Here is a 25,319-nt window from a genome sequence, read left to right on the forward strand (position 1 = left end):
CCCTATCCCAGCAGTGGGGAGCACCCATCTGCCTCCCCTGTGCTCCCATACCCCACGTCTGCCTCACCCCTCTCATGCACCAGCACAGTCCTACCCATCAGCACGTGTTGCTCCTGCTCCTCACGGTCCAGGGCATGTGTGGTGACAATAAGCCCCGTCTGTGGGTGGATGGAGAACGGCCCTCCAGAGACACCCCCATAGGACACCTGCCCATTGGCACCTGCAGGGAGGAACATGGTTTGAAGGCTGCCTGGAAGCAACCCCAGAAGCCTCTCATTTGGCTCACAGCCCTGCACCTCCCTCCTCCCAGGCTTCCCACCCAGGGGTCACGCAGGCTGTGGGAGAGGATGATCTCACTCTCTGGCAAGTAAAGCTGGGGCAGAGATGTGCGGTGGAGGGAGGTCCCGGCCCAGCCTAGCCTGTGGATGGGAAGATGGGCCAAGGAACCTCCAAGGAACGAAGGCCATTGTCGTGGGGAGCAGAGGGAATAACAGTCCCTGCTCTCATTCTCAGCTCTCCCAGGATTCAGCCATCTCTCATCTCCAGGCCAGGTGACGATCCTTCCCTCCATGGTCAGCCAGGCTCTCCAAACCAGATGGAAGGTAGCAGAGTGCACCCAGTCCTGGGTGCTGCATCTCCAGAAGGGCCCCTGACCAAACTGGGCAGGTCACTCTCGCCCTGCATCCTCACCCAGGTCCCGGTCCGTGGCCAGCACCTGCAGCACAGGGCTGCCAGCTGGCAAGTTCTCCATGATGTGTGCTTCATACTCAGGTTTCTCAAAAGTGGGTGCCTCATCGTTGACATCCAGCACCAGCACGGACAGTAGCTGTGTGGCAGAGCGGCGTGGGAAACCGTGATCCATGGCCACCACAGTCAGGTTGTGCTGCACCACCTCCTCCCGGTTCAGGGCCCGCACAATGGAGAGTGCACCTACAGATACAGGGACAGGGGCGAGCTGGGACCACACTGCACCAGGGCCGACTGTTCCCAGGACAGAGCTATAGCAAGGCTGCAGGCACTGGTGTGAGCCAGGGACAGCCAGGTCTCAAGACAGACAGCAATATCACACCAACCAGGTACTACGCTTGGGGCTCTCCACACCCCAGAAATGTCCCTCCTCTGGGTTCCCCAGCCCACACCTTCCTTCAGTGCACCATGCTACACCCTCATGTATCCCCACACCCTCCTCTGCCACCGTGTTCCCCGTGTCCCTGCCGGCTACCCTGCATCCTCCTGGGACCTCACCAGTGCTGGGGTTAAGGTGGAAGCAGCCGTCGCTGTTGCCTGCTCGCAATGAGTAGCTCACACGTCCGTTCTCTCCCAAATCGCTGTCCTGGGCCACCACATGCAGTGCCACGAACCCCGTCGGCTGGTCCTCCATGACGCTGACGGCAGCAGGTGAGAGGAACACGGGCGCGTTGTCATTCTCATCAGTCACAAACACACGGGCCGTGACAGCTGCCGAGCGGCGCTGGCTGATGTTGCGGGCCTGGTCCATGGCTTCCACCACCAAGAGGAAGGAGGCAGCAGCCTCCCGGTCAAGGCCCCGGCGAAGGGTCAGCAGCCCTGAGCGGCTGTCAAGCTGGAAGGGAGCCCCGGGGGGCTCCTGGTGCAGCAGGGCATAGCGCACCTGGCTATTGGGACCCACACCATCCCCGTCCAGCGCCTGGAAGGTGAAGACGGATGAGCCAGCCTGGGCATTCTCGGGCACCACGATGGTGATGGGGTCTTCAGGGAAGGTGGGTGTCTGGTCGTTGCAGTCCTGCACATGGATCTGTACCAGCACCAGTCGGCTGGAGGGATAGCCATGCTGCGTGTCCTCAGCACTCACCTGAAGCATGTGCCGTGCCCCAGCTTCATAGTCCAACTCCCGGGCAGCATAAATCTCCCCTGTGACACTGTCAACCACAAAGGTGCCATCCCCCCCACCTCCTACCACTGTGTACGTCAGCTGTCCTCGCACAGGGGCGTCTGGGGGTGCTACTGAGCCGATCACAGACCCTGGCTTGACACCCTCCAGAGGCTGCAGGGTCAGCACAGTGGTGTCAGGCCGTGGCAGCACCCGGGAGGATGGCAGCACCTGTGAGGAGAGGCAGCAGTGAGGGGCACACGCCAGGGCACTGTGTGCCAGGAGGCCCTACTGGGGAGCCAGGGGAGAGGGCGAAATGGGGCCTGCAGAGCGCAGGTGTTGGGAGGCCAAGAGGCGAGAGGCAAGGTCTTCTCTAAGAGATGAACAACAACCTGAAAAACACGAGTTTCCCCTGGGGAACTAGGGTAGGTAAGGACGGACAGAGCGGGGACTGGGCAGAGAAGGCTCAGGGGGGAAGCTCAGCAAAGTACCTCAATACCTGAAGGGAAGGTGCAAAGAGGATGGAGCCAGGCTCTGTCCAGTGGTGCCCAGTGCCAGGATGAGAGGCAATGGGCACAAGCTGAAACACAGGAGGGTTGCTCTAAACGCTGGGAAACACTTTTCACTATGACGGTGACTGAGCACTGGCACAGATTGCCCAGAGAGGTGGAGTCTCCATGCTTGGAGACAGTTGAAAGCCACCTGGACATGATCCTGGGCAACTGACTCCAGCTGGCCCTGGCTGAGCAGGGCGGCTGGACAAGATGACCTCCAGAGGCACCTTTCCTCCGCAACCCTTCTGTGAGCCTGTAATTCTGTGACCGTGTTAGATACTGCAAAGGCAACAGGCACCAGCAGAAACAATTCTGCAAAACATAAGCAAGAATGGGCAAGAAGAGAGGTAACACTCATCCATACGAGAGGTACAGAGAAGAAAGACAACCAAGTAAGACCCCAAAATAAATAAATACTATCACTAGTTTTATTAAAGGTACTGAAGTTAATTTGGGGATGAGCTGCACCTGTGGATGGGACAGAGGATGCATGAAAAGCCATAGTGTTATCTGAAGGGAAAATGTGTTGAAGAACTCCATGCACTCATGTCAGGTTGCTGGGGAAAACAGAATACAGCAAAACTGTCAGCCCAGAGGGGTATCAAAACTAGCGACTGTCAGCTACATTATAGGGATGCAAACAAGCACTACAGGGGCAAACAGCCTGCCGGCCTGGCCTCAACACTTTGAAGGCTGTAGAACAACTTTAATGAGAACAGTTACAGACATGGCATAAAAAGGAAATGGTATAAAATGTATGGTGGAATGGCTAAAGGCAGATGTGCTAGGCTAATGCACTGCTTCTCTCCTGATGGACAAAGGAAGTGCAGTGTGTCTAACTTGCCTGGGTTTTAGCTAGGCTCTAATGCAGGAGCACATGGCAGATCACTCATTAAACTAGGGAAAGGCACAGTATGAGTATGGCTGTGTGACAGAAGGGACTAAAAGATCGAGTGGCTCAAGGAGAGTGATTAGCAGGCCTTTGCAGAGATGGCTTTTGGTGCTGACATTTACTTTGGATAGGTGCAAGAGCAAAAGAAAGCTGAGTACTTTACGAACTTGCTGACGGCAAGAGGGCACTGCCAACACAGAGAAGCAGCAGAATATCAAACCAGGAGAGTCAAGTGGCCTTGGGAACTGCAAGAACAGGGACAGGAAGATGTGAAATGGTGTGCTGTGAAAGAGCCTTGACTGGGGGGAAACTGGAGTCTCTTCTGTAAATGAGAGCTCATTACTAACAACAGAGAAAGGACTTGGCTGTCTGGGCCAATACACCAGACAGTGAGTGCCAAAGTTATACAGAACACCCAACACATCAGGAACACTGTTTTCAGTAGATGCTGGAAAGAATTAATATCTCTGTACAGGGGACCTCTAAGCTCTTCTCTGCAACAGCATATCTAGGACAGGGTTGGCTATCCAATTCTGGAAAAGACAGAACTGCTTACTATTAATGCTGTTGACCTCTTTACAAATGAGCATGTGCACAGTGGCAGATAGACCCATCCATTCCCATCCCAGGTTCTCCGCACAGATTTTAGGGCTGGATCAACAGCTGAGCAAGCGCAGAGGGTGCCCTGGGATGAAGGTGGTGGAGGGTGAGAAGGTGGGGAAGGAAGGCTGACAGGTAGCTGGATGGTGTCCTCGAAGAGGTGAGCGAGGGGTAAATGGTGCAGGGACAAGAGGAGCTGGGGTGCTCGATACCTGAATGCGAATGATGGCTGACGTACTGCGAGGCACCATGCCCCGATCACTGGCTGTCACAGTGAAGATGTACTCAGCACGATCAGTCCGGCGTAGAACTGTGGCAGTCCGCAACTCTCCAGTAGCCTTGTGCAGCGTGAAACGCTCTGCCCAGGCTCCTGCAGAAAGAAGGTGAAATGCTGCCAGCAGAGGCAGGGAGGAGGAAGGGCAGGGGGCAGGTTGGGATGGAGGAGGGAGCGTGGCATGGCAGGGCTGGGGCAGTGGGCACCCAGCTGCCCACAAGGGTGATGGCTGCAAGGCAGAGAGCGGCATCCATAAGTCAGTTCTGCAACTCATACCTATCAGTGAGTAGATGATGGTCCCATTCTCACCCTCGTCAGGGTCCTTGGCCTGCAGGGAGGCGACTAGAAGTCCCGATGGCTTCTCTTCCAGCACCTGCAGCACAGTTCAGGGAGCAGCTGAGTGGCACAGGGCACCCTTCAGACTACCCCCACAAACCCCCGAGCACAGCACAGGATCTGCACCTTCCTACACCAGCCCTGCACCTCACCCAAGGCACAGATCCTTGGCAAGACCCACAGGCTATGCCTGAGGCTGGACAACGTGGAGAAGCCCGCAACAAAGCTGGCAAAGGGAGTTTCTGCCCTGCCAGCCCTCCTCCCGTTCTGCCATTTAACAACCAGCTTAGCAGCACTGGGGCATGCTGCAGCCCCAACTATTTCACCCGTTTTACGTTCAAAGCCTCTACAGCTAGGAAAATCCAGGGCTCCAGGGCAGTCATGGTTCTCTCTGCCCACAACAGACCCCTTCAGCTGCAAATGCAAAGGTGTGAGCACCGACAGGCTCAGAGGCCAGTCACTCTGGCAATGGAAGGTGATTTCCTCAGTTCCCACCAGCCAGCCCAGCAAGGTCCGCAGTCTCTGGAAATGCAGCTGGTGGTTCTTCCTGAGCTCAGACACCTGGACTCTTAGGACTCTTGCCTTCTCTCCTTTGTTCCTAGTTAGCACTGCTGACTGCTTGTCTGTAGGCACTTAAGACCACCATTTTATGCCAGTCCATCACAGTACCATCAAATGAACTATGCATGTGCTCCGCTTATGATTCTGAGGTGAGTTACCTGCTTCCTGACAATAGACCACATGTAACAGCACTGCATGCAAGCACCTTTCCTGGATAGTTAAGGAGATCCCCATTACTGCTCATCACCACTTGTCAGATTTTGGGAGTACCCTCAGCAAACAACTCATGCCTGCTGGCAGACATGTCTCTCCTCCAGCACAGACTCCTTGCATTTACCCACACCTCACTGGTACAGCAGGATCCCCACTTGGCACAGACTCTGTGGTCACTTACACACCAGAAGACATCAAATTCGCATCCTATCAGCACATCCCACAGCACAAATCATCCTCACAGATCCAGCTGTGCTGGGCGATCTCTGTGTGGTACCATTTTAATGCATTTATGAAAAAGGCAAGTGGAGTTCGAGCAAAAATCCAAGGAAAGAGGCTGCAAGCTCCTGTGAGGAGGCAAGTGTTAATGCTGTTGCGCAAGCTGCTGGCACCATGCTGGTGGCGCCCAGGGAGGGGCGACCAGAGGAGCTGGACTTGTTTAGCCAGGCCAAGCAGTGATGTGACTGCACTCTGTAAACACTGGGGAGAGGGGAGGGAAATTCCAAGGAGAGAGAAGAGCTGTTTAAGCAAAAACACAATATTGGCACAAGAACAAATGAGTATAAAGTGGTCAGAAATTAGTTTAGGCTGGAAATTAAGAGATGGTTTCTAACTACCAGATCAAGGAATCTGGAACAGTATTTCACAGCAGTGATGGAGGCAGAAGACCTTCTAAATATAGCTTGCCTGTTTATGAAAATGAGTGTCTGCGTGGACACCCCTGAGTGGGGCCATGCTTGGGAGGCCCCTTCCAACCCCTCTCTAACAGGCTGGGGCAGGGCTTGCCCCCCATGCTGTCCCTAATCGCCCTCAATCAGGACACAAAGGGCTCCTGCTTTGAGCGTGTGGTCATACTCCTCTTCCACAAGGAACTAAACTCCATCTGAAGAAAGCAGTGACTTAGCAGAGGAGTTAAATGAGCAGCATCTGCACAGGCTCCATGTACAAATGCCATTTCAGATGCACAAACAGAGGAATAAACAGCAATAGAAGTGGTCTTGCCTCTGCAAAAACCTCAGCCTTAGTAAAATTGCTACCAGGCAGGCTTGTCCAGGTCAGAAGTCCACCCTTCGAGAAGGCTGCTGCAAACACCAGCTTGGTTGAAAGACCAGAGAGCCATCGCAACCACTGGCATAGCTCTGACAGTGGCTGGCAGTGGAGATATAGAGAAGATGCAAAAAATAGGGTATATATGGAATAATTCTCCTGTGAAACCCTCCCAGCTTCCAGCAGTCTGTGGCTAAGTCACTTCCTGAGCCACAGATCATATTTTTGTTCAGCCGCCTTTGACGGATTTTTTTCCTTTCCATGAATTCATCTAATTTTGAACCCATGCAACTTTTGGCAATGATTTCACAATTTAATTATGTTCTGCACAAAAAAAGTGCTGCCTTTGTTTATTTTAAACCTGCTGCCTGGTCATTTCTTACTAAGCTGCCTAGGTCTTGTGAAAAAAGCAGCTTCTAATTTCCCAGTAACTTTCTGTGTGTCACTCACTGCACACTGTTATATTCCTGCAGTTTCTTCCATGCCAAAGAATGCCCAAGTATTTTCTTCCTGCATGGAAACCATTATCTACTGGAGGTCACATTAACATCCTTTTCTGAACCTTTTCTAGCACTACTGCTTATTTAGTGGAATGGAGGCAGGGAAGAGAGCGTGTGCAGAATTTGAGATGTAGGGTAATGATGTTTTATTTCATTCCCTGTTCCTTTTCTAACAAAATTCAGCATTTGATTTGCCTTTTTGACTGTGGCTGAGCCCTGAGCTGATATTTTCACAAAGCATTCATGGCGATGCCCCAGTCTTCTCCCTAAACTTATGTAGCCAATTCAGAGCCCGTCACCGTGTAAGTGACATTCATACCGCTCTTTTGTGATGCGTATCACTTTCCAGTTAGCAACAGTGAATTTCATCTCCCATCTTCTTTCCTACCTGAACAGTAAAACAAGATCCCATTGAACAGTAAAACAAATCCTTCTACAGTTATTCACAGGGAGCACTCACCTTTATTACTACGAATAGACCAGTAACATCAACAGTTACTTCTTCTGGAGGATACATGAAACAGCTAAATAGCAAGGATACCAGCACCAATCCTAGGCACCGGCCAGTGACACTGCCCCTCTGTGAAAACAGATCACTGCTTCCTTCCCTTTGCTCCCTCTCCCCTTTCCTAGTGATCATTTCCCTGGGAGGATCCATTACTACTGCAGCTCCTGTGTGAACACCACTGGTCCTGCCAGTGTGTTACCAATGTGCTTGACAAGCTCATCTTGCAACCCTGCAGTGGGAGATACCCCACCAGCTGATGCTTAAAGCAAGGTGCCAATACAGAAACCTCCCTCTGCTTTGCCTAATGAACATCAACAAGAAACTTCACTAAGCAAGTCTGCATTAAATCACTGAGCTTTGCATTTATCACTCAGTTTTTACTTTTCCCTCTAAGCCTTTCTTCTACACCTGGATGACGATTAGCAGTGGCCTCTTCCTGTGCTTTACCCTTCTTTACCAGTGTTTCTAGCAGGAGAACTTCAAACCAAAATGGCCAAATACTTGTTTCATTCAAAACTGTCACACCATTTACCTGCCTTCAGGACTCTAAATCTGTCCTAGCCTTGCTCTGTCTCCTGAAGGATGTGTATGCTTTTGTGGTACCTTTGTATGAGAAGAGACCTCCTGAGCTCTAGCAGGACATTCCCAGCATTTCATGCCCCAAACACTGGAATCAGCTGCAGAGCCTGCTGTGTGAGTATGCTGTGGGTGTCCCCACACACGGGCCAGGACACTCAGCAAACTGAAGAGTGTGAGCAATGCCATTTTGCAGAGCCTGTTCAGCTCCAGTCTCAGCAATGCCACAGCTGACTGGTCCCTGGTCTGCAGGAGGGATTCAAAGGCCAGAGCCTTGCTCAGAGAGAGGACAAGACTAACTTTGCCTTCCTCTGCCTCCACCAGGCCCCAAGAGATGCCTTCATCCAGGCCAAGCCTCGCCAGACAGTTTTGCAAGCAGAGGGTGCCAGCTGGACATGCAAGAAGAAGGCTGGTCAAGCGATGGCTGCAATTGGAACAGGGCAGGAAAAACTAATGAACAGGGAAGGCCTGACTGGAGTTGCAAAGTGTCCCCCGGGTCCTGTGCTGATGGCCACCCAGGTGAGGCAGTGACCTGCCAATACAGTCCTGCCTGCTCTGACCCACCTCGGGTGCTCAGCTCAGGCAGGACCTGTGACAGAGCAAGGCTGCCATCACTGTGACGTTTTAAACCCAGCACAGTGCAAGCGGCTTTGAGTACACTGCCTGAAGTGCAGCAAAGCGCAGAGCAAGCACATCCTTTCAGCTGCAGGATCTCCCCACTCTGTGCAGAGGAGATGAGGACAGGGCCTCGATTGCCCATCCTGCTCCATTGCTGCCAGCGCCACTCAGCTGCCTCCAGTTGAGCCCTTGCCACACATGTCACTCCACAGGGGCCACAGCAGAGCAGACGCAGCCATCTGGGGCTGAGGGGGGGTGTTAGTCTTCATCCACTTTTGTTGTGTACCACAGACCAGGCATAACTCTGTCTGCAGTATGCTCAGTGCCTGGGTGACCGCCTGGACAAGGTCCTGTGCAGCCTGCTCTGGGTGACCCTGCTTCAGCAGGGGGATTGGACTAGATGACCCACAGAGGTCCCTTCCAACCCCTGCCATGCTGGGATTCTGTGATTCTGTGCCACCACACAGTGCTGAGAGGGAAAGCTGGTCTGGGACCCACAGCACATTCTCAGCAAACCCTTGTGAGTGCAAAGTCCAGCTGGGCAGTGCTTTCTGGACCTCCCAGAAAGATGAGTGGCTATCACGGAATCCGAAAGTTCTGAGACCTACAAGTTAACAGCACCCTCTGTCTCCCTGCTTGCAAGTGTATTACCCCTGGCTCTGCTGGTCAGGTTTAGAGCTCCCTTTCACCTTCCCTCATTGCAGGCATGTGTGAGCCAAGAGCTTCTGCCTGCTAGTCACTTCTATTGGTCTCAGAGACCTCTGCAGCCCTCACCTGCTCTGTGCGCAGGGATGTCTGTATTTCCCAAGGACATGTCCATCTTACCACATCTTAATCAGATTTACCAGACTGCCCTGGCTGCTGCATGGATGCAACTTGTGCCTGCTTATCTCCCACCCCAAAACTATCCTGCGTGTCCCTGCCCACTCCCTTTCCCCCTGAAACCTTGCCCCCAAACCCAGAGGCTATCACACCCCTGCCTCACCAGGGCTCCAGCCTGCTGCCCCTACCTGCACGGGCAGCTCCTGACCACTGGCCACGTGAAGGAAAGCAGGAGCGTTGTCATTCTCATCCAGCACAGTGACATAGACGGTTCCTGTGGCACTGCGGGGTGGTGCTCCCCCATCTTGCACAATCACCAAGAGTTGGTAGCTGGACTGCTGCTCCCGGTCCAGGCTATGCTTGGTGCTGAGCTCCCCTGTGAGGGAGAAGCGGGGACACAGCTCAGCCCAAAAACTGCTTTAGAGAAGAGCCTGTGCTCAGGTATGTTGCTGGGGAGCCCAGCACCGCAGGGGTAGAAAGACAAATGCTCTGTTGCGGCACTGGCCCGGCCCACATCACTTTTGACCTGCCCTGGGCTTTCTCCCCAGCCAGCCCCAGCCTAGGAAGCCAGGAAGTCTCTCACCTGTCTGTGTGTGGATAAGGAAGTTGGGATCATGCTGGAGCAGGCGGTAGGTGAGCCGGCTGTTCTGCCCAGCATCCCGGTCACTTGCCGTCACCCTCCCCACACTGCTACCAGGAGCCTGATTCTCAGGAACAGTGAAGAAGTAACGCTCCTCACTCAGCCGGGGGCTGTTGTCATTCTCATCAGTGATGCTGATCCGTACAGTGCTGGTGCCTGTTTTCCGGGCTTCCCCCGCTGCAGCACTGCCTCCTGCCGAGGCCAGCACCGTGAGCACATACAGGTCCCGCGTCTCCCGGTCCAGCGTGCTTTTGACATACAGCCAACCACTCTCAGGCATGATGCCAAAGCTGGCAGCATCCCCATCTGCACGCAAGTGGTAGGTAAGGGCCATGGATTCTGCATCGCGTGCCAGGGCCCGCACCTGCAGGAAGCGGGTGGAGACAGGCACACCTTCCTGCACCTCCACGCGGTAGGTGAGTGTGTCAAAGATGGGCCCATTGTCGTGCTCGGCTTGCACATGCACCAGCAGCGTGAATGTGGAGCTGAGCTGGGGAATGCCACTGTCTCGGGCCACAATGGCCAGCCTGTAGGCTGCGCTGGCTTCATACTGCAGAGTCCCAATCAGTCGCACTGCCCCTGATGAGCGCTCCACACTGAAGGTGCCATCACCTCCTGACACCAGCTCAAAATTCACCTGGCCGTTGGAACCGCTGTCACGGTCCTCAGCCTGCAAAGTGTACACTGTAGTCCCAGGTTCTGTGGCCTCTGGCAGCAGAATGGAGTCGGAGGGGGCTGGGAACACTGGCACGTTGTCATTCACATCTGACACAGAGATTTTCACGCGTGTGTTGCTATAGGCAGGAGGTGAACCACTTCGGGCCTGGACATCCAGAATGAGGACTGCCTGGGACTCATGATCAAGAGGCAGGCTGGTGCGGAGCTTCCCAGAGGCAGAGTCAATGGAAAAGTAGCCATGAGGATCCCCCGAGGAGATGGAATAAAAGATGTCATCAGCATGACCTGTGGACAAGGAAATGGAGAGGAAGAATGATTTGTGTACTGGGCTCACCTCCTCAGCCCCCAGCAGACAGCAGCAGGGTTGGGCAGTGCTGTCTGCAGCAGACTCTGGTCAGGAGGTGTGCAGTGGCATTGTGTACATGTGCATGTATGCACAGATGTAAGCACGTGTGTGAGAGCACACACTGAGTTAAGTGACAATCAGACGGGTGCACATTCAGATGTGCGTGGAGAACCTCCCAGAACAGGGTTGCTCCATGAGGAAGTGTGGTACTGGACCTTCAAAACGATGCAGGGACAGGGAAAGTGACTGCATACAAAAGAGGCAAGTCCATACCTGGAGGGTTCTGGGCCCGAACAGCACCCACAGTGGCACCCTGCAGCATGTCCTCAGGCACCGTGAAGAAGTACTGAGCTTGCTCAAACACAGGGGGTGAGACTGTGCCCTCCACGATGCTGATGTTCACCCGGGCATTTGGCTGTGCCTGTAGACCCCCATCATCTTGTGCAGAGATCACCAGCTGCACCAGAGTGTTGGCTTTACCACTCAGGGACCATGAGAGGGAGATGACACCTAGGAAAGAAATCAGTTCAGAAGGCACTATGCCTGCACCCCTGCCTTTCATCTGGCACCAAGGGAACAGGCCAAACCATAAGCTTGAACAAGAAGACCTAAGTGGGCAGCAAAAAGTGTGCGTTGCAGGGGAGAGTGGAGCTCACCATGGAAGAACTGGAGCAAAGAAGAAGAATCCTTCTGGGAAAGCCTCCCCAAATCCTCCTTTCTCAGCCTTAAGCCCAGCCCGACCTAAGCAGTGGTAAGGGCTGGGGGAAATGAGCCAGAGGGCAGGTCTTGGGAGAGGGAAAGGAAGGAACAGGGCTTCCAATGAGGGGCGCACGGTGAGGGTCACGACACAGCAGGTGGGATCTGGGCTGTGGGGAGGCTCCTAGAGGAGATGTAGAACTGAAGGACCATCTTCGACAGGCCCTACGAAGGAGGTGGCCCTGCATTAGAATGGCTGGTAGGCCTGTCTCATCCCAGTCACATTCTGGGAACTTGGGGACTAGTGTGTAGAGACCCTGATGCTTGTGCTGAGCACAGGACACCTTGTCCCACTGAGAGCCCTTCGCACCACACGCCCATACACTCACCGCCCCAGCAGAAACTGCTCTGGCTTTGGTGGCCAATGCAAGGCAGAGCAGATGCAGCCAGTGAGAAAGGTGGGACTGAGTGCAACAGAGAGTTATAGGAAAGGAGAATAAATTGAGCAGCGGAGAGGACGGAACGGGGCAGGGATGAGGAGGGAACTGGGCAGGGACAAGAAACTAAGTGGTTACAGCCTGATGGGGCAAAGCAAGCAGCATGCAGGAGGAAAGGCACAGTCAGGGATGGGGAATGAGGGAGAGGAAGGAAGATGGGACAAATGAACAGCAGATCAGGGACCAGAAACAAGAGGTCAGAGACTGAGTCTGGGAAGGGGCTGCCAGAGGCTCAAGAAGCCGAGGCAGGGAAGATGTGGCAGGGAGAGGAACAGACATATTCTGGCGGCAGATTGCACTGCGGAGATGGCCAAGCAATGACCCTCAGGCTGGTTTTACAGCTGCCCGTATCCCACTGCTCTGATTTCTGCCTACTCTAGCTACCCCCTGAGCTCCCTCTCACCTGTGTCCTTGTTGAGGGAGAAGAGAGGGGGTGAGTTTCCCAGAACAATGCGGTAGGTCACTTTCCCGTTCAGCCCCTCATCCTTGTCGTGGGCAGTAACACGCAGCACAGCTGTACCTGGCATGCTCTGTGTGCTGATGCTGGCAGCATACTCCAGTGGGTAAAACACTGGCCGGTTGTCATTTATGTCCTCCAGGAAAACTTTCACATACATCATGGAGTTCAGGCCCCCCTGTGGAAGGACCAGATCAGAGATGGTACAAAAGGCAGGGGCAAGGACAACAGTATCCCCTGTACAGTGCTGAGTCAGCAGCATCGCATCCCCCACGGCCTCTCCAGCACTCACCCCATCAACAGCAGTGATGGTGAAATCATAGGCAGACGTGCCCTCATCACGATCCAGAGGCTGCACAGTGCACAGCTGACCCGTGTGCTTGTCAATGCTGAACTGCGTGGGGACAACACTGCCGATGCCAGAACCAATGGAATAGGAAAGGGAGCCAAATGTGCCGCTGTCTGCATCTGTGGCTGTCACCTGGATGAGGGAAGGCACTACATGAGCAGGGCCAGCACCACAGAGAAGACCACCAGCCAGACCCAGCCCATTACCACAACCGCCTCCATAACCCAGTGCTGCCCTCTGCTCTGTGGCCCACAACCACTGCACAGTCCTCAAAGCTGGCCATTAGTAAAGCAGACTGACAGTTACTGCCTTCACCCTGCGATTCTTGTCCCAGACATGTCACCATGTCCTCTGCAGCCCTCCCTGCAAGAGGACAGGACCTCCCAGGGGCTCACTGGCTGCAGACAGTGCCCTGGGCAGTGCTGCAGGCAGCTGTGGGGCAACCCAAGATCAGCCTATGCTGGCCCCGTCCCCATGAGGGGACAGAGAGGTGCAGGAGCACAGCGTTGCAGATTCGCAAAAGCTGCAACATGCTTTCTAGCTACAGTGCTGCCATGGGCCCCTGCACTACCAGGCGTGCCTTGTTGCAGCTGATACCTCATTTCTTGCACCCCTGGGGCAACATCCATGACCCAGGTCAACAGACTTGCCTTAGTAAAGGAAAAGGCCACAGGAAGGTGGGGTGCAGCAAGGCCAAGCCTCACACAGATGCCAGGGATCTAGCAGCCAAGCACCCCTACTGCACCCAGCGTGATCAGCCAGTGAGGACAACCCATGCTTTTGCAGCAGCTGCGCCTGGCCCTCTGCCCCTTCTTTTCTGCAGAGAGGCTTAAAACAAGATAGGCAGAAAACCAGCCCCCTTTTCACCACGACCCTGGCTCTGTCTTGCTCTCAGAGCCCTGTGTCCTGGGCTCTGAGGATGATGACTGAGGGTGGCCTTGCCCTGTGACAGCCAGGGCCCACCGGAGCCTGGGGAACAGGAATTGCATTAGTAGTTACAAAGACAGCAGGGGGATTAAAACTGCTCCCTGCCTGCAAGGCCTCAGTTCCTCCCTGGGCTCCTTGTGGAGCTCGGATCAGCAGCAAGCAGCTCCTTCCCTCTGACCCCAGCACCACTGCCCATGGCTCATCCACCAGCTGGGAGCTATGCGCAGAGAACAAAGCTTGGAGGACGGAGCCAGGAGGGAGGCAGCTGGGCCCGGCCCGGGTGAAGTGGAGTTCAGGCCTCATCAGCCACAGCTCCTCCCAGCAGCAGCAGTGGGGCCTCGGCTCCCGTGAGCGAGCAGCACAGGAACGCTGCTCGCGCGCCAAGGAAAGGGCCCAGCTGGGGGCTGCAAACAGCTCTTTCCTCCGGGCAGGGCCCTTAACCTGAGCCACTCACCCCAGCACCAGAGGTGGAGGAGCAACAAGAGAGAGTACGGAGAGCGGCTGGGCCAGGGAAGAACAAACCAGGCAGGCAGAGGTGGGACCTCCCTCCCTCCCTCCAGACCACACGCTCTGCACCCCAGGAGGGCAGGCAGCACCCCAGGAGGGCAGGCAGCACCAGAGACAGCCCCTTGCCCGCTCTCCGGCCCACTGGCACACAGCCTCCGGGGAGGGCAGGCAGCGCCGGGGGAGGGCAGGCAGCACCAGAGACAGCCCCTTGCCCGCTCTCGGGCCCACTGATACACAGCCTCCGGGGAGGGCAGGCAGCACCCGCAGCACACCCTCACCAGCTCTCCTGCCCTGCTGCCTGCGGTCTAAGGGAGTGCCCGAGGGGAGAAGCTGACAGCACATCTACGATGAGCACCATGCTCCCTGTACAGAGTATTTGCTGCCCAATCCTGCAGCAGCTGCCAGAAGAAGCACCATGAAACAGGATCCCCCTTCCCGGCTCCAGCTGCAGAGCACTCAGAGCCACAGGTGCCATGACAGCAACCCTGCCAGAAAGCACTTAGAGAAATTGGACCCACCTGCCTTCCCCTGAGTGCAACACCCCCCCTCCCTCCTGCCCCAGCTCCCTTTGCTGTGGAGCTGCTCATTTGAGAGTATAAATCTGACCTCACCGACATTGCTGAAGCCTGTCTTCAGATCACCTGCATTCTGGCTCCATGTTGGATATTATTACTGGGGTAACAGCCCTGCATAGATACACTTGAGTTGTGTGCAATGCCCATGTTTTAGCTGGTAGCATTCTCTACCACCGCAGAAGGAAATGCGCCTGAAACTGATAAGCTGCCACAGTGACTGGAATAGGCACTATGGGGTAAATTAGTAACTTATTTCCTTCAGAATGAACTGCTTATCACACTGAAAGTGCTCTAAAATGCATGTCAGATGCTTTAATACGCTGTACAGCAACAAGCTCTGCAGCAGAGTAAGATCTTTTTCTTAGGCTCCTTGGGCCATGGGCTCTGGTGCTTCCAGAACAGCCTTGCTTCTGCACCTTAACCATCCTCTGACGGTCACCATCCTAAGAAAGATACCCACAGGGGAAGCTAACTGGAAATCCAGCTTTCTGCCACAGGAGCTGGGTCAGATTTTGGTAACAGCGAATGAGCTGTCACTGTTATGCAGTATAGCACCATCTCCCTGGGCTCCCTGAGGCATCTCCCTGAATGGAGCCAATTGACCACTACCCTCTGGCTGCAACCTTCCAACCAATTCCTTATCCACCGAACAGTCCACCCATCAAATCCATGTATCTCCAATTTAGAGAGAAGGATGTTGTGAGGCACTATGTCGAAGGCTTTACAGAAGTCCAGATAGATCACATGCGTAGCTCTTCCCTTGTCCACTGATCTAGTCACACCATCATAGAATCATAGAATCATGGAATCATAGGTTGGAAATGATCACCAAGTCCAACGCTCAACCCACCACCACCATGCCTACTAAACCATATCCCAAAGTGCAATAGCTACATGTTTTTTGAACCCCTCCAGGGATGGACTCAACCACTTCCCTGGGCAGCCTATTCCAATACCTGACCACTCTTTCAGTAAAGGAAATTTCTCCTAATATCCAGTCTAGACCTCCCCTGACGCAACTTGCTCCATGATTCTCCCAAGCACCAAAGTGTGGCTGACAGGAGTGTAGATCCTTACATCACCCTTTTGGCCTTTTTTGAAGGTGGGGTGCAATATTTGCTTTCCTCCAGTTGTCAGGGATCTCCCCTGATCTCCACCACATTTGAAAAAGCAGCCCTGCAAGTCCATTTCTGTCAGCATCCATTGATGCAGTCTGTTGGGTCCCATGGACTTGTACAGATCAAGTTCACTGAAGAAATCCTGATTCAGTCTTCATCCTGGTCTGGTAGCTCTTTGAACCCTTTCAAGAAGCATGGAGGCCTGGGAGACATTGGTGAAGACTGAGGTAAAAGAAACATTGAGTATTTCAGTCTTATCTGTGTCTGCTGTCACTAAATCACCCACTGCATTCAGAAATGGCCCCTTATTCAGCCTTTTACTACCAATGCGGTTTTCTTATCACCCTCAGTTTTCTGTGCAAGTCTCAACCCCACTCGAACTTTTATTTTCCTGACGCCATCCCTACATGCCTGGGCAATGTTTATAAATTCCTCCTTTGTAACTTCCCTCTGTGTCCTCCTCTTGTATGCTGCCTTTCTGCATTGCAGCTTGGCCCTGAGGTCCCTGTCTAGCCAAGGTCATCTGCTGATATGTCTCCTTGTTTTCCTGAGTACCGGGATGGACTATTCCTGTGCTTGCAGTATGCTGACCTGAAGGCTTGCCAGCTTTTCTGAGCTCCCTTCAGAGCCTTCAGAGCTGCCTCCCATGGGATCCCTCCCATCTACCAGTTCCCTGTATAAGCTGAAGTCTTGCTTTAAGTCCAGGGTCTGTACTCTGCTACCCTCCTTCCTCACTCCCTTTAGGATCTTGAACACTGCTAGTTCATGGTCACTACAGCCAAGGCTGCTGCCGTTTACCACATCCTCAGTCAGTTCTCCCTTGCTAGTGAACAGCAGACCCAGCTGTGTGTCACCCCTGGGTGGCCTGGGAAATTGAAATTCTCTGTGAGACCCAGCGTCTATAATCCAGAGGCCTCCCTCAGGTACTGCGGCCTCCTTGGCAATTTCATCTCAGGAATTTCCTGGCCCAGCATTGATATCCTTGTGTTTAAAGCCTTTAGTGGATTTTTCTCTGTGAATGTGGGTAGTTGCTTTCTGAATCTATACAATTCCATATTACTGTGCCCTGGAGCGAGGAATTCCACTCTTTTGTATTTTTGTTGAACCCTGCACTGCTGGGGAGCAAGAACCTCCAGCTGGCCCTGGACCAGGACACTGCTGGCACATCCTCACAGGTTGAGGCTGTGCTGCTCTGCCTTGCTTGCTGCCCTGCAAGGGCAAAGGCACATGTGAAGAGAGACTGAGTGCCTCAAGCCCAGGCTGTGCTCTCCAGCCCGTGATCAGGCGTTGGCTCAGCACAGCCACAGCAGAACTGTGAGGCACCACCAAACGGCCGCGGGATATCCTGGATAGGGGCTGTGGAGGAAGCTGGCAATACAGGGAGGTGTCACTGGGGTTGACAAGAGAAAGGTGCCAGTCCTAGTGCCCATGTGAGCAGCTGTATGAGACCTGGGACATGATGGAGCTACAAGAGGCAGGTAGGGACGGGGTGTGCTGTGGGACATGGGAGAGGGGTGGTAGCCTGTTGCAGACCAGACCTGGCCATGGCTGGCACAGCGTGCAGTGCTGGGAGACACCAGTGCTGCCCCTGGCTGAGTGGGCTCTATGTGAGGCTGTGTGAAGGCTGGGCTATCCCAGTAACATACTGTAGGCAGAATGAGAGGACAAGGCATGGAGGGAGATGTGCTGTGCACAGCTGCAGCAGGTTCCAGAGAAATACTGTGCTCATAGGGAAGCATATCTTAACAAGCCAAAAGACAGGCAGGAGCACTGTCTCTGTGCTGCTCAGAAACCCTGGCCTCATTCTGGACTCCAGCAGGATGCTCTGCAGGACCCTGAGCCTCAGTCTCCCTCTCTCTTCAAGACCAAGGAGCTGACTGCTGTCAGAAATACTTCCCATAAGCAATAGCAGGATGCATACATGCAGCCATTATTTCCTGATGGCAAAGGATGTCCCTGTGGAGAATGGGGTCCTGCAGGATAGAACAGGAAAGCTACAGGGCAGAAAACACTCTGACTTTGCAGCTGGTTTATCCAGGAAGAGGACAGGTTGCCTGGTCCACCCACCAATACCAATACAGAGAGGGTTTCTGAGAACAACCGCCCCTTAGTCTTACAAGGGCAGAATCAGACTCAGAGGTAGTAGCAGTGATTAGAAGTAGGTCTTCAACAGAGAACGTAATCAGAGAATCACAGAATGGTAGGGGTTGGAAGGGACCTCTGGGGATCATCTTAGTCCAACCCCCCTGCCGAAGCAGGGCCACCTAGAGCAGACTGCACAGGACCTTGTCCAGGCAGGGTTTGAATAACTCCAGAGAAGGAGACTCTGGGCAGCCTGTTCCAGTGCTCTGTCACCCTCACAGGAAAGAAGTTCTTCCTCATGTTCATATGGAGCTTCCTATGCTTCAGTTTGTGCCCGTTTCCCCCTCTACTGGCGCTGGGCACCACTGAAAAGAGTCTGGTCCCATCCTCCTGACACCCACCCTTCAGATATTTATAAGCATTTACAAGATCCCCTCTCAGCCTTCTCTTCTCCAGGCTAAACAAGCCCAGCTCCCTCAGACTTTCCTCATAGGACAGATGCTCCAGTCCCCTCATCATCCTTGTAGCCCTCCACTGGACTCTCTCCAGTAGTTCCTCATCTTTCTTCAACTGGAAAGCCCAAAACTGGGCACAGTACTGCAGATGGGGCCTTACCAGGGCAGAGTAGAGGAGAAGAACCTCCTTCGACCTGCTGGCCACGCTCTGCTTAATGCACCCCAGGATACCATTGGCCTTCCTGGCAACAAGGGCACACTGCTGGCTCATGGTTGACTTGTCGTCCCCCAGCACTCCCTGGTCCCTCTCCACAGAGCTGCTTTCCAAGAGCGAGTCCTCTTGTAGCATGTCTTTGGCGACATGGAGGAGCCTGGGAGGGGAACAGCCAGCACGGATTGACCATCCTGTTTGTTTTCTGCAATGCTATGGTGGGTTCTATGGTTGAAGGGATGATAGCTGTGGATGACAATTGCCTTGACTTTAAGAAGGATTTTGACACCTTCTCCCACCATCCTCATATCCAAGGCAGGATGTTATGGTTTGGAGGGCTGGACAACCAGATGGGTCAAAAACAGATTGGAGGGTTGCTCACAGAGGGTAGTGGTTCATGAGCTTGGCTCTGCCTGGAGGTGGGTGACAAGTGGATAACCATAGGGATCAGCTCAGGGACCTCTCCTGCTTAACATCTTCAGCAATGACCCACTGCAGGCACAGAGTGCACGCTCATCACGGTTACCATTGACACCAGCCTGGGCAGCAGGAAGCAGCTGACATGCCTGAGGACAGGACTGCAACCTGAGGGTCTCGGGCAGATGGGAGGAATGGGCCAACAGAAACCACATGAAACTCAGTGAGGACAAATGCCAAGTCCTGCTCTGCGAAGCAAAGCACCCCTGCAACAGCACAGGCCAGGACTGCCAGGCTGGGGAAGAAGTTCCAGGGAAAATGTCCTGGGGGTCTGGGTGGGCAGCGAGCAGGACATGAATCATAGAATCTCTGAGGCTGGAAAAGACCTCTAAGATCATCAAGTCCAACTGTCAACTCAACACCACCATGCCTACTAAACCATATACCGAAGTGCCGTATCTACATGTTTTTTCAACACCTCCAGGGATGGTGACTCCCCACCACTTCCCTGGGCAGCCTGTTCCAATGCTTGACCACTCTTTCACTACAGAAAATTTTCCTAATGTCCAATCTAAACCTCCCCTGACGCAACTTGAGGCCATTTCCTCTCGTCCTATCGCTAGTTACTTGGGAGAAGAGACCAACACCCACCTCTCTACAACATCCTTTCAGGGAGCTGTAGAAAGCGAGAAGGTCTCCCCTCAGCCTCCTCTTCTGCAGACTGAACACCCCCAGTTCCCTCAGCTGCTCCTCATAAGACTTGTTCTCTAGACCCCTCCCCAGCCTCGCCGCCCTTCTCTGGACATGCTCCAGCCCCTCAATGTCCTTCTTATAGTGAGGGGCCCAAAACTGAAGCCAGCACTCCAGGTGCGGCCTCACCAGTGCTGAGTCCAGAGGCACAATCACTTCCCTACTCCTGCTGGCCACACCATTCCTGATCCAAGCCAGGATGCTGTTGGCCGCCTTGGCCACCTGGGCACACTGCTGGCTCATGTTCAGCCGGCTGTCGACCAGTACCCCCAGGTCCCTTTCCACCAGACAGCTTTCCAGCCACTCTTCCCCAAGCCTGGAGCGTTGCATGGGGTTGTTGTGACCCAGGTGCAGGACCCAGCACTTGGCCTTGTTGAACCTCATACAGTTGACCTTGGCCTATCAATCCAGCCTGTCCAGATCCCTCTGCAGAGCCTTCCTGCCCTCAAGCAGATTGACACTCCTGCCCAGTTTGGTGTCACCTGCAAACTTACTGTGGGAGTACTCAACCCCCCCCATCCAGATCATTGATCAAGATATTAAACAAGACTGGCCCCAAAACTGAGCCCTGGGGAACATCACTTGTGACCGGCCGCCAGCTGGATTGAACTCCATTCAGCACAACTCTCTGGGCTCAGCCATCCAGCCAGTTTTTTATCCAGCGAAGTGTACAGCCATCCAAACCATGAGCAGCTAGTTTTTCCCAGGAGGATGCTGTGGGAAACAGTGTCAAAGGCATTACTAAAGTGCAGGTAGATAACATCCATGGCCTTTCCCTCATCCACTAGGCAGGTCACCTGGTCATAGAAGGAGATCAGGTTGGTCAAGCAGGACCTGCCTTTCATGAACCCATGCTGGTGGGGCCTGATCCCCTGGTTGTCCTGTACATGCCCAGTGAGCACACTCAGGATGAATCACTCCATAATCTTCCCTGGCACCAAGGTCAGGCTGATAGGCCTGTAGTTCCCTGGATCCTCCTTCCAGCCCTTCTTGTAGATGGGTGTCACATTGGCAAGCCTCCAGTTATCTGGGACCTCTCCTGCTAGCCAGGACTGCTGATAGATGATGGACAGTGGCTTGGCAAGCTCCTCCACCAGCTCCCTCAGTACTCTTGGGTGGATCCCATCCAGCCCAACAGACTTGTAAGTGTCCAGGTGGCATAGCAAGTCATTAACTGCCTCCTCCTGGATTATGGGAGGTTTATTCTGCTCTCCATCCCTGTCTTCCAGCTCTGGAGGCTGAATACCCTGCGAATAACTGGTCTGATTATTAAAGATGGAGGCAAAGAAGGCATTAAGTACCTCAGCCTTTTCCTCATCCTTGGTGGCAATGTTCCCCCCTGCATCCAATAAAGGATGGAGATTCTCCTTGGCTCTCTTTTTGTTGTTAATGTATTTTGTAAAAACATTTTTTGTTATCTCTTACAACAGTGGCCAGACTGAGTTTTAGCTGGGCTTTTGCCTTTCTAATTTTCTCTCTGCATGACCTAACGAGATCCCTGTATTCTTCCTAAGTCACCTTCCCCACCTTCCAAAAGTGGTAGACTCTCCTTTTTTCCCCGAGTCCCAGCAAAAGCTCCATGTTCAGCCAGGCTGGTTGTCTTCCCCAAAGGTTCATCTTGCGGCACATGGGGGCAGCCTGCTACTGTGCCTTTAAGACTTCCTTCCAGAATAATGTCCAGCCTTCCTGGACCTCTTTGCCCTTCAGGACTCTCTCCCAAGGGAGTCTCTCAACCAGTGTCCTGAACAGGCCAAAGTCTGCCCTCTGGAAGTCCATGGTAGTGGTTTGGCTGACCACCCTCCTTACTTCACCAAGAATCGAGAACTCTATCACTTCATGGTCACTAAGCCCAAGACAGCTTCTGATGACCAGTCTCCCACCAGTCCTTCTCCATTTGTAAACAGCAGGTCAAGCGAGGCACCTCCCCTGGTAGGCTCACTTACCAGCTGCGTCAGAAAGTTATCTTCCACACAGTTCAAGAAGTTCCTAGACTGTTTCCTCTCTGCCATGTTTTATTTCCAGCAGACATCTGGTAAGTTGAAGTTTTCCACGAAAACAAGGGCTAGCGATTGTGAGATTTCAGCCAGCTGCTTGTAAAATGCTTCATCCACCTCTTAATCCTGGTTAGGTGGTCTAAAACAGACTCCCAGCAGGATATCTGCCTTGCTGGCCTTCCCTGTCACCCTTACCCATAAGCACTTGACCTTATCATCACTATCATTGAGCTCTATACAGTCGAAACACTCCCTAACATACAGAGCCACCCCACTGTCTCTCCTTCCTTGCCTATCCCTTCTGAAGAGCTTATAGCTATCCATTCCAGCACTCCAGTCATGAGAGTTATCCCACCATGCTTCTGTAGTGGCAACTAAGTCATAGCTGTCCTGCTGCACAATGGCTTCTAGCTCCTCCTGTTTGTTGCCCATGCCGTGTGCATTGGAGTAGATGCACTTGAGCTGGGCTATCAATTTCACTCCCAAAATTGGCATGCCACTCCTAGGCTCATCTCTAGTGAGCCCGGTTATATCTGCTCCGCCCTTCAAACCTAGCTTAACCTCTTGATGAGCCCTGCCAACTCATGAGCGAGAATCCTTTTGCCCCTTTGAGACAGCTGAACTCCATCTGTTGCCAGCAGGCCCAGTACCATGTAAGCCTCCCCGTGATCAGAAAACCAAAATTCCACTGATGGCACCAGCCTCTGAGCCACATGTTAATTAGGTAAGTTTTGCTGTTCCTTTCAGTATTCTCTGTTAATAACCCCAGCAGGGGTCACAGCACGCTGATATCCAGTATGGAACAACAACAGGTACAGTTTCCCAGGAGGTCTTTCCAACAGAATGTACATCTCCCAGACACATAAGCATGCCATGACATTCCCAGACACTGTGAACAGCAGTGATTCGACATATTACATCCTTCAAAGCCTCCAGTCACCAGTGTCACATAGCAAAACGTACACATTCATGTGCTCATTCTCTGTTCCCCTACCCTCATCTGCAGGCTGCTTTTCTCCTGCAGCACTGCCTCGGCTTCACTGACCCCCTGCACTAAGCCCTAAGCCTCGGCCCATCTGTAGCACCTCCAAAACTTCTGCCTTGGGTGTCCAGGGTCCATCTTTCATACAACTCTTTCTGTTCCTGGGTCCTAGCAAGTGTAAAGTCTCCTCATGCTGGCACAGGCTGAGAGTTTCCAGGTGATATACAGCCAAAGAGAAAATACTCACTGGGGAAAGGAGAAAAAAGCATGAACCAACTCCTTTCCCAAGGGCCATGAGACACCCATGGTATTTAGCTTGGAACAAGTTTGTGCCAAGACAAAAGACAGCCGTGGTCAGCAGGATCCTGTGCCCTTCATATTAGTTAATGTTTCATTCCTAGTTCATGCTTGAGTCCTAACAAGATATGCTGGCAATGTTAAGGTTATTTGGAAATAGATTTGTATGCTTGTTTTTTTGGCTGAATGGCTCAGCCCAGAGAATGGTGATCAGCAGCACAAAGGCCAGTAGCTACTGGTGTACACCAGGAGTCAATATCGGGTCCAGTTCTGCTCAACATCTTCATTAATGACCTGGATGATGGGGCAGAATGTACCCTCAGCCCGTTTGCTGATGACACCAAACTGGAAAGAGTGACTGACACACCGCAGGGCTGTGCTGCCATCCACAGGGACCTCGACAGGCTGTCGGACTGAGCTGACAGGAACCTCATGAGGTTCAACAAGGAGAAGTGCAAAGTCCTGCACTTCAGCAAGAACAACCCTGTGCAAGAATATATGCTGGGGGCCACCCAGTTGGAAAGCAGCTTGGCAGGAAAGGACCTGGGGGTCCTGGTGGACACCGAGTTGAAGGTGAGATAGCATTGTGCCCTTGCTGCAAAGAAGGTCAATGGGATCCTGGTCTGCATCAGGAGGAGTATTACCAGCAGGTCGAGGGAGGTGATCCTTTCCCTCTACTCCGCACTGGTGAGGCCATAGCTGGAGTGCTGGATCCAGTGCTGGGGTCCCCAGTACAGGAGAGAGATGGACATACTGGAGAGAGTCCAGTGAAGGGCCACAAAGATGATGAAGGGACTGGAGCATCCCTCCTCTGAGGAAAGGCTGAGGGAGCTGGGACTCCAGCCTGGAGAAGAGACGGCTCAGGGTGGGATATAATACATACATGAAAGAGGACAGTAAGAGGACAGAGACAGGCTCTTCCCAGTGATGCCCAGTGCCAGGACAAGAGGCAAGGGGCACAAATTGAAACACAGGAGGTTCGCTCTGAACATTGGTAAGCACTTTTTCACTGTGAGGGTGTCTGAGCACTGGCACAGATTGCCCAGAGAGGTGGTGGAGTCTCCACACTTGGAGATATGGAAAAGCCATCTGGACATGGTCCTGGGCAACTGATTCTGTGTGACCCTGGTTGAGCAGGGGGTGTTGTATTCGATTATCTCAAGAGATCCCTTCCAAACTCAACCGTTCTGTGATCTCCAGTCAAAGGCTCTCCTGAACCTCCCAGTTCCCCATTCAGCTCCAATCCTTCTGAGAACTGATCTGCTCCACCAGCCCTGCACCACAGCCCTGACAGCATTGTGCAGCAGCATCTGCTACCTGCCCCTTCTTCCCTGCAGGTTTGGTGAGAAGACTTCACTTGTGTACCCTGCAGCTACTGCAGCTGGACAGAAGAGCACCTCATGGGAGTGCTGTGAAAGTAGAGCAGAAGTGGATGACAAAGCAGAGCAGCAAGATTGCTGCTGTGAGGGAAAGAAGTCAGGTGCTGGGCAAGTGTGCCTCTCCCCATTGCATGGAGAATCGGGAGGACAAAGATGGGCATTGAGGCTATGTTATTTCATGCCCTCCTCCTAGTCCCCCAGCAACACAGGAGGCACGAGTGGAGCCACGGCACCCCAAAGGTCTTATATGCCCCAGAGTCAGGGAGGGACAGAGAAGCACAGCCCCACACTGGGGTTCTCAGTTGCATCATCTGTAGGAGTCAAGGCTCCTCCTTCCCACAGACCCATCTATAGGGCAACAGCAGAGGCTGTCAAACACAGCCATAACTTGCCCTCCCAGCCTTACTGCTAACCCATATAGCTCCCTACACAGTCCACAGTGCTGGAAAGAGATGGAGTGCTTCTCAGCAGCTCGGGCCTCCATTCTCTGGCTGTCCTCCCCACCTCCAGCGAGCGCAGTCAGCAGGCAGGGAGCTCATCTGGAGCCCTGCCCTGGCTGGATCTCTGCTACGCACATGTTACGCTGTGGCTTTGGCAAACATCTGGCTCTGG

At 53.4% G+C, this 25,319-nt stretch overlaps 1 protein-coding gene across 1 annotated transcript in view; it reads right to left on the reverse strand.

The window, feature by feature from the left end:
* Positions 1-25,319, reverse strand: part of DCHS1 (dachsous cadherin-related 1) — a 53,549-nt gene that overhangs the window by 16,084 nt on the left and 12,146 nt on the right. The window contains exons 3-12 of the mRNA XM_075414426.1: positions 12,957-13,145; positions 12,611-12,842; positions 11,288-11,524; positions 9,934-10,953; positions 9,539-9,726; positions 4,446-4,542; positions 4,108-4,265; positions 1,246-2,080; positions 691-930; positions 95-220 (exon numbers count right to left, since the gene is read on the reverse strand). Of these exons, the coding sequence (XP_075270541.1) occupies positions 95-220; positions 691-930; positions 1,246-2,080; positions 4,108-4,265; positions 4,446-4,542; positions 9,539-9,726; positions 9,934-10,953; positions 11,288-11,524; positions 12,611-12,842; positions 12,957-13,145 (3,322 nt within the window). The remainder of the gene's footprint in view (positions 1-94; positions 221-690; positions 931-1,245; positions 2,081-4,107; positions 4,266-4,445; positions 4,543-9,538; positions 9,727-9,933; positions 10,954-11,287; positions 11,525-12,610; positions 12,843-12,956; positions 13,146-25,319) is intronic.

Source organism: Opisthocomus hoazin, chromosome 1 (genome assembly GCF_030867145.1).
Source record: "Opisthocomus hoazin isolate bOpiHoa1 chromosome 1, bOpiHoa1.hap1, whole genome shotgun sequence".
Lineage (NCBI taxonomy): Eukaryota > Metazoa > Chordata > Aves > Opisthocomiformes > Opisthocomidae > Opisthocomus > Opisthocomus hoazin.